Source organism: Aethalodelphis obliquidens, unplaced genomic scaffold, assembly GCF_003676395.1.
Source record: "Aethalodelphis obliquidens isolate GAN/ISIS:26980383/991018 unplaced genomic scaffold, ASM367639v1 scaffold25, whole genome shotgun sequence".
Lineage (NCBI taxonomy): Eukaryota > Metazoa > Chordata > Mammalia > Artiodactyla > Delphinidae > Aethalodelphis > Aethalodelphis obliquidens.
Genome location: NW_020837969.1, coordinates 12,097,952 through 12,106,959, shown reverse-complemented (window position 1 = coordinate 12,106,959; position 9,008 = coordinate 12,097,952). Strand labels below are relative to the sequence as shown.

General features: G+C 45.9%; 1 protein-coding gene across 1 annotated transcript; it reads right to left on the bottom strand.

Moving 5' to 3' along the window:
• Nucleotides 1-451: 451 nt before the first annotated feature.
• ING2 (inhibitor of growth family member 2) lies at nucleotides 452-7,645 on the bottom strand. Its single transcript, XM_027122588.1, has 2 exons — nucleotides 7,017-7,645; nucleotides 452-2,448 (listed from the first exon to the last, which is right to left on the bottom strand). The coding sequence occupies exons 1-2, from the start codon at nucleotides 7,186-7,188 to the stop codon at nucleotides 1,778-1,780; spliced, it is 843 nt and encodes a 280-aa protein (XP_026978389.1). The 5' UTR covers nucleotides 7,189-7,645; the 3' UTR covers nucleotides 452-1,777.
• Nucleotides 7,646-9,008: the final 1,363 nt, after the last annotated feature.

Here is a 9,008-nt window from a genome sequence, read left to right as displayed (position 1 = left end):
CATCTGGAAGCTTTGGGGGGCTTTGCACATACTGATATTTTTAATGGTGTCAGGTGAACAGCTCTATCCTGGTAACAAGGATATAATCACTAAGACAGAATGCTATATTCTCAAGAGAGAAAAGGATTTCTTCACAACTCAGTATTTCTTGCTCAATATAATCAACTCCAGTCATCAATCAAAATATCCTTAGGACAGAAGCTAATAAAATACCGTGCATTTACCCGTCTCTAAGCTCACCTTTAAACTGTCTTCACACCACAGAATGAAGGACAAAATTAATGAAAGAGAAAAACAAGTCCTTTGATTATTAAAATCCTCACTACGGTGCAAATACTGTAGATTTCAAAAGAAACTTGGAGATATTTAAGCCAACTGCATACTACTGATGAGTAGCCTGACACCCAGATGAGGTGAAATGATATGCCTAAAAGTCACACAGGAGAGCCAGAAGAGAAAAACACACTTTTTTTTTTCTTTTTCCAAACAAGCAAACAGGATTTTTTCACATGTTAGTCAAAAAGAATCAAGATCATCAGATTAGGAAGAAATGAGGAATAAAAAGTATGTTACACATAGATTTTAAGGACTAGTCAATCCACTGCCCCCCACCCCTGAAAAACCAAAAAATTCTCCAAATATACGGACATATATCCATCAAGATGTTTACCCTTAAAATATCAGAATCTTGGAAAATTCAATTTTAGAATCTTGGAAAATTCAATTTACAAATACATTAAACGTGAAGACACCAAACAGCACCAATACCAGAAAGTTAAGAAAGTAAATACACTATTACTTAAAATAATATATAATTTCTGATTGGGACAGAAATGACCTATAGCTACTAGCAAAACTATTTCAACTACTGTCTGACATAAAGGCAATATTTAAAGACTAGTATATGCCATTTTCCCGCTGATAGGCCTGTGCCTAGGCATCCCAGCCATGGGTCAACATGAAAAATATTATTAAATGTCTTTTTAAAATTGCTCAACCTTGAACCATGATACTGCACAACCCAAATTTTGCCAATATAAGCCAATGGCAGCATTTTTGGTATCCTAACTGTCCCTACCTGTCCCAATTAAAACAAAACAACTCCCTTATTAAGCACTAGACTGAATGCAGCTATGAAGCAGCAGCAAGGTATTTATAAATGGGCTACTGACAGTGTATCAAAATGCTACTATGGAAAATAGAGCAGCAAATACTCTAATAAGAGCACATTATTCCACATGGAATCCCAAATTATTCTTATCTCTAGTTCCTTAAATTCTTGGAAGACTAGAGATGACCAAGTGTATGTATAAATGGGGCCAAGAAGAGAGAAGCTCTGAATGGTATAGTGTTCATATTTTAAATTATCCAAGATAATCTGAATGCTTACAGAGAACTCCAACTATATCTAAATTTTTTTAAGCACATAGACTAAAATGCTAGCAAAACTTTGGTGTTTACCCCAAAATTAGCATTGCATTTTCAGTGAAAAGGAAATAGGCATGGTTTGTGAAGTTATTATGTTCACACCACCCTTCCCTACTCCCTGCTCCTTTCATCAGGTGATCTGAAGTTTACCTGGCTTAAAATATTTGGTAATTCAGTGCAGAAAATTAAGGTCACAGACAAAGTACAACAACTTTTAATACACCATTAATACTAATGATTAAAAATTATTGCATAGTCTTATGCATTTACCCTAAAACATTTTCTGAAAGTAAATTCTGAAAGAATTATATAAAAGACAAATAACCCTTTAAAATGCAGATGGCCTTTACTACCTCGATCTTCTCTCCTTCTTTGTCTTTTCAGTACTTTTGTCCATCGTTTTCTCATTATCTCCCCTGCACTTTGGGCAATACCATTTCCCCTTTGGTTTATAGGTAAGTGAAACACATGAAAAGTGAAACCATTCAATTGGACACTGTTCATTGTCACATCCGATCATTTCCCCATAAGACACTTGGTTACATAAACAATATGTAGGTTCGTTGGGATCTATTGCAAACTCAACAGGCGAAGCTTCCCTTTCCTGCTTGGCCTTGGAACGTTTCTTTTTCTTGGCTGACTTGGATTTCTTTTCTTTAGGTGGCTGATCATCACAGTCTTCAATCCCATTCGTCATGTGACACAGATCACGGCTTTCACTGGTTCGCTGTCGGCGGGGTCTTCTCGAAGATCGTTCTGGTTGGCTGGAATCCATCTTTGCTTTATCTGAGGCTCGCTCACTTTCAGCAGGATCTTGAAAACACTGTGAATGTAGCTCCATTTGCCTTGCCCGATTTTCCACCAATTCGAGCATCTGTGTGACAATCTGAATTTTTTCATCTCCCAATTCTTGACTATTGATTAATGCTCTCTGGAGATGCTGCTGGAGGCGTTTTTTCTGGTTTGAATCATCTTCTTTCTTATATTTTTCATAGACATCATCAATTTCCTTTAATGTTTCTAAAAGAGGAAAAGAAAATATATGGTAGCACATATAACATTTTTCAAGTTAGTTATTTTTCACAGAATTGGTACAGTTAGAATGAACTCAAACCATAAAACCAAACTCCTCCATAGTATGAATACATGAGAAACATTTCATTTCCCTTACAAAGACCACATATTATCCAACATGAAAGTACAGAGATAAACTAATAAAAAGAATGAACACAAAACTCTCTTAATACTCATTAATCTATATTAGAAAGGATAAGAGATGTGTGGCTAATGATTAATCAAAAGTCTTTACTTGGGCAGAAACACTCTGTGCCACTTTAGAGTTCACCCAGTGCCGTATCACCTATACTTCAGGTAAACCTCAAAACTACCCTGTATATAAAATTTCCAGGCTGGACTCCAGCCGTAAAACTTAAAAAGGTTCCAGGACTACTCTAGATTACTGTCCAACTGTGTTTACAGGGTTTATGGTTCAATCGATGACTTGCCACAGAACTCTAGAGAGACGCTATACCTTGACTTTCATATCATCCCCTGGACGTTCTTAACAAAGCAGACACAAGTAACTCTTAGCTTCCCATCATATTAGCCTGAATGGCTCTTTTATTTCATCACATGGGAGAGTCTGAAAATCAAACTATTTCCGGAGCAGGTTTAGGTTCAGGTTCTGGCATCAATTGACTAAGCTACTAACAAAATTATAGTAAAGTTGGCATTGGATCACTGTGCTTTTGTAGATAACTCAGCCGTTGGTTCTCAGCCTTTTGAACTGCTGATTTAGATATTGTATAGCATGAGGACCCACTTACATCAATTAAAAATGGCCGAGTCATTAGAAAGTATACAAATATCTGAAAATATAGTTCCAGATGTCACCAAAATTTACATAGATGTCTTATTCAAATCTGTTCTGTTTCTCATCCTTATGAGATACAATGCTATCTGAAAGAGTTCTGTCTTAGTAAAGGTGGAGAAACAAAAATTAACTGGAATTTATCACACCCGATGCCATATCACTGTTCTATCTTCTAATATCACTGCTCTAACGACAACAGAAATGTTAGACGACCAAATACATACACTGGGGGTGTCTGTGAGTAAGGTAACATAGAGCAAGTATTCAACACAACTTGTGAATTCCCGTCGCCCTGGAGAGTGTAGGTACTCACACTTGACGGACAACTATTTAACCCGGGATTCATGACAATGTGCTCCCACACATTTGAGGGTACTCATACCTGCAGAGCATATTTTTAAACAATGTTCACATCTAGCCCATTTCCCCAGCTAGGTATGTAAGTGGATTTCTTAAGAATCCAATTTTCCTCCAGGAAAAATAAGGAAATTATATATTTTCCCCTCAAACACACAAAATGTGAGGTTTAAAAAATAAAAGCAGGGCTTCCCTGGTGGTGCAGTGGTTGGGAGTCTGCCTGCCAATGCAAGGGACGCGGGTTCGTGCCCTGGTCTGGGAAGATCCCACATGCCGCGGAGCAACTGGGCCCATGAGCCACAACTACTGAGCCTGCGCGTCTGGAGCCTATGCTCCGCAACAAGGGAGGCCGCGATAGTGAGTGGCCCCCGCTTGCCACAACTAGAGAAAGCCCTCGCACAGAAACAAAGACCCAACACAGCGATAAATTAATTAATTAATTAATTAATTAATAAAAGCAAAACTTATTCCAAACACTCTGTATCGAATAATCAGGAATTAGAAGCTAAATATATTATTTAATAGCAGCACATTGATATTATACATGAAGTAAAAATTCACATTTTTAAGACACCTTAATTACCCGGTGAAATAACACTTACTGAGCCTCTTCCATGTGACTTTCTCAGTAATCCCCACAGCAATCCCATGAGGAAGCCACCACTTTTATATGTGAAGAAAATTCAGCTCAACAGGTATCAACCCCAGACTTTGAACTCTGCCATTATCTGTCAGTCTGGCTCTGCTCTTTAAGCACTTTCTACTCAGCTGCATGGAAGGCACTTAAAATTAAGCACGAAATTTTAGTTCAAAGGTTATTTACCTTTGAACTATGAACGAGAAATACTGGAACAAGAATACTGGAACAGAAATTGACGTTCTCTAATAACCATACCCCATAATAAATACTTCATTCAATTGTGAAATTGTTTTCTTCATTTCTCTCTGTTTTTAAGGCTACTTTTGAGGTTCTTCAGTAACTTCTGAAAGTGTCTCAAATAGGTAGGAGAGAAATTTCTTTGACTACCTATATAATTTATAACATCGAATTTTGCTGTAGGTATTAAATCTAAAACCAGGAAATACTTAAGAACTAGCAAAGAAACAAAAAACATGAAAAACCAAGAACACACAAGTATATAAAGCTAATAGAAAACTGAAAGTTGAGCTTAGTAAGCATGTGCAGAGTAAAAACTAGATCACTGTTTTTGTATTACTCTTCAAAAGAACTACAATTTTAATGGGGCTAAAATTTTTTTAAATCTCTCGATCTTTCAAGGCCTAATACTGTTTCTCATGTTACCAAAGCTACTTCTGTCAACTTTAGATGGTCAAGATGGCAGATTTCCCTGGAAAAAATTGCCCCCCCAGCAATTCAAATGAAAAAAAAAATAGCTTAACTTTCGTGAAGGCAAACATGTCTTTAAAGAAATGTAAAAGCCTGCAAGCTTTACAAACTTCAGTTATGATTATTTGAAAAACTAAAAATGTTCAACATACAATTTTTAAGCACACATGTACAATATATAATATTTTAAGGTTACAATTCAGGTATGTGCTCCATATCTATAGAAAATACCTTTGGAGAGCTTTTATTTAAAAAAACAAACAAAAAAAGATTTAAATAATTTAAAAACGAGCATGTGCACCTGCAGCAGCCAGGCTGTGGAGTCAAACATTCCCCACTTAATTGGACAAGTTACTTAAACTCCTTGTAAATTTTAATTTGTCTGCAAAATGAATTTTTACTGCATTGAGTTGTGAAGATTAAATAATGTTCTGGACGTGGTGCAGCAATTGACACACAGTAAGTAATCGTATTAATTCGCTTCCCCCCAACAGAGATCAGTCCTGTCAGTCATATGGGTTCAAAAGGCAGAAATAAATTATAGGTGAAAAAACAGAGACACTTAAATGTTCTATCAGGCTACAGGCCCGAAAATATCACCCCAGAAATGCTTTCCTTAGACACTAAATCATAAAACTAGCGACGTGTCGAAAAACAGAGAATGGGTCCAAGAAGCTATCTTTTTAAAGTCCGTATGGCTGATTCCACATTATGTCTAAGGTCTGTTCCTTGATTCAGGGTTATTAAACCAAACGGCTCCCCATTTAAACTCCTCCCCTTGTAGTTACAGGCGAAAGGGCCACCAATGGTAAATAGTAAATGTACTCTCTGTAAAAAAGCTGATTCCAGGGAATCAACCCTAGCTCCTTGGGTCTGACCACAAAGGGTGGCTTTTGCCTCCGTACTTAAACTTGGCGAAGTAGGGATCCAGGGGTTAAGAGACGCCAGGCGGTTGCCCAGTCAACTAACCCACATCCTCCAGGGGCCCGGAAGTGACGCAAGGCCCGGAACCTACGCGGTGCAGAGGCCAGCGACGATCACAGTAGCTGTGTCTTTGTCGTGATTGAGTGATTGGGAAAAAGTAGAAAAATCAAACAAACATGTCCCAAATCCCAACACTGACTCCGCTCAGGACGAGCTAATGTCCCGCACTGTCCCCTCCCGAACAGCCAGTGTCGCCCAAGCCTTCGTGCAACCAGCCATTTTCCAGACGGGAGGCAGCGCGCGCGCCCGCGCCCCGCCTATGTCCTTCGTCACGACCGCAGGCCCCGCCCCCAGGGCGGGCGGGGGGTCCACCCCGCCACACACACCCCTCTCCCTTCCCCCGCGGGGACCCCTAGCCTTTTAACCATTTGGCTGAAAGAGCTGTGAAAAGCTGTGGCCCAGAACTTTCCCTGGGGTGGGAGAAGGAAAGCCTCCTCTATTCCCGAGCCGGGAGCCGGAGAGCCGAGGGAGGGACCTCCCCGGAGGCCGCCTTCGCAGCCCTCTCGCGCCCCCTCCCCCCTGCACGTTCCAATGCATCTGCTCTCAGGGGGTGGGAGCCCGAGGGGGGGTGGGGAAAGCCAGGCCCCGGAGGCCAGCGGGAGTCCGGCCGCGGCCGGCCGCTCACTCCCCACAGTCCCCGCCCGGCTGCACGCTCCCGGCCGGGGCAGGAGGGTCTGCGACACCGAGCAGGCGAGGGCCGGAACAAATGCTTCTTAAAATGGCTGATTCCTCGCCACACCAGCTGCAGCCGCTGGGTCTGCAGCGGGGGCTGACAAACGGCCACCACCCTCACCCTTGAGACCCCCGAGAAGTCCTCGCCGACCGCAGCGGGGAAAGGGAGGGCCGCGAACCCGGTCTCCAGTCCCGTTCCCCCGTCCCACACACCAGACCCCCTCTGTGCAGTCGGGGAGACTGTCACAGGAGAAATGGAAAGTGGCACTTCCCCGGGCAGGCTCCGAGCGACCGTGCCCGGCGGCCAGCGGACCCGAGTGGGGGAGGACTCACCGGCAGCCCCGCGGCCCCTACCTTGATATTTGTTGTCCAGCTCTCGCAGCACGGACACGTTCCTCTGCATGTCGTGGGGCAACGACTCCACGCACTCGAGGTAGTCCTGCACATAGCAGGTAAGGAGCCGGCTCCGCTCCCCGGTCAGGAGCGCGGCCGACGAGTAGAGTTGCTGTTGCTGCTGCCCTAACATCCTGCCGCCGCTGCTGCTCCTCGCCGCCGCCGCCGCCGCCGCCTCCGCATCCAGCAGCCACACATGCAACAGCCACGGCCGCCGCGGCTCCTCTGCTCGTCAGCCCGGCGCCGCGGGGACACCGGCAGCCGCTCGAGAGGGCACAGCCGAGTCCCCCGATCTCTACTCCCCGCAAAAGAAGCCCTCACTCCCCGCCCCCGCGGTAACAAGCCCAGGGGCGGGGCGAGATCGGGGCTCCCTCCTTTTCCCCCTCCCTCCTCAGGACTAGAGCAGCGGGGATCCCCCCAGCGGAGCTGGCGCCGGGGTCCCGGGCGTTGACACTTCCTGTCCCCCTCGGAGTCACCAGATGCTACCAATGCCGTCTCGTACCTCGGATCCCCATGACAAGCCTCTCGCTGGCCTCTTTCCTCCCAATCACCCTCAGTGCCTGACGGAGAGTCTCTCGCTGGACCGCCCCCGCCCCTCAGGCTGCGGCCGCCTCTGCGCCTGCGCAGGACTCCCTCCTAATAAGGCCGGGGGCCCGCCCCTACCGCCCAGCCGAAGGGTTCGCATTCTCCCGCCTTCCCTCCGCCACCCGGGCGATTGGTCTGTCAACTCTTGGCCCGGGGGGAGGGTGCGGAGAGCGGCCAAACTGTAGGCTGCGCCCCGCCCCCTCTTAAAGGGGAAGCACTGTCGGGTCCGCCTCTTTGCTCAATGTCTGAATGGGACTTGAGAGGGCAGGTGGTTGACCCCTTCCTTCCGTCCTTCCCACAGGGAGGGGGAGGCTTGGCCCAGCTCCCTTGGCCCGGTGTTACCGACTTCTTCCCCATCAGATGGATGTAGCGCGGCCCCTCGCGAGCCTTAAAAGGAGCAGCAGGCGGCCACCTTACGCAGCGACCCGGAGGGAGTCCAGCGGGGACTACGCGGCGGGCTTGAGGCGAGCGCGGCTCCGGGCATGCGCGGCGGCTGTGTGCCCGCCGGGCCGGCACCGCCCTCTGGCTGTGTCTTCCTCCAGCCGCGGCCTTCGGGCTCCCGGAGCACCGGGGCTGATCGCCGAGGTAGGCGGTGCCCTCGCGGCCCCCTGCGTTTCTTTCTCCCTTAGTCCGTCCGCTTTTTGAATCTCCCTCCTGGCTTCTGCGAGCTCCCGCCCTTCCGCAGACGCGGGGGTCTCCCGCCGCACCAGGACGTGCAGGTTTTGTCCACCCTAGGGCTCCTGCGGAATCGCGTTTAGTTCAGGCTCACTCTGCCCCATACCTGTTTGTCCGACAGACAACCTTTTAAAAAAAAAAAAAAAAGTTTTCCCCCTGGGGATCAGAACGTTTAAACATTAAACGTAGGCAAGGGCTTCCTGGCGGCGTGAGGGGCACCACCACCTTAACATCTACGTAAGACTGAAAACCACTGGGGGCCGGGGTCCAGGGGTGATGGAGACGCGAGGACAGACCGAATCCGAAATCAGGCCCACGTCCTCATCTACGTGACCGGCCGACAGGGTTTAATTCCTATCTGGGGTTAAATGAAATGCCAAGCAGAGGAGTTGATTTTAATTCCAGATGGACTCAGTGTATATAACAGCGTGTATTTTTCAAAGAAATGGGTGTAAAGAGAACGAATACGCGGAGAATTTTAACGGAATGCCTATCTAAACAAGCACTATTGTGAGTAGTACATTTGAGTTAAAAAGAAAACGTGAGGGGGCGATAAATTGGGATTTCTTCTTATATCCAGTTGGTTTGCAGCGGTGGGGCACCTGTATGATGACCTATTTAGGGCAGTTTTGAAACAGCTGTTAATAGTACGTAACCACTGACAGGGAAAGAGAAATCTAGACCTTGATCTAG

Coding starts and splice junctions, on each gene's coding strand:
- ING2 (XM_027122588.1), bottom strand. CDS start 7,188: ATGTTAGGGCAGCAGCAACAGCAACTCTACTCGTCGGCCGCGCTCCTG. Junction 2,449..7,016: donor GCTGGACAACAAATATCAAG/GTAGGGGCCGCG, acceptor TTCCTCTTTTAG/AAACATTAAAGGAAATTGAT.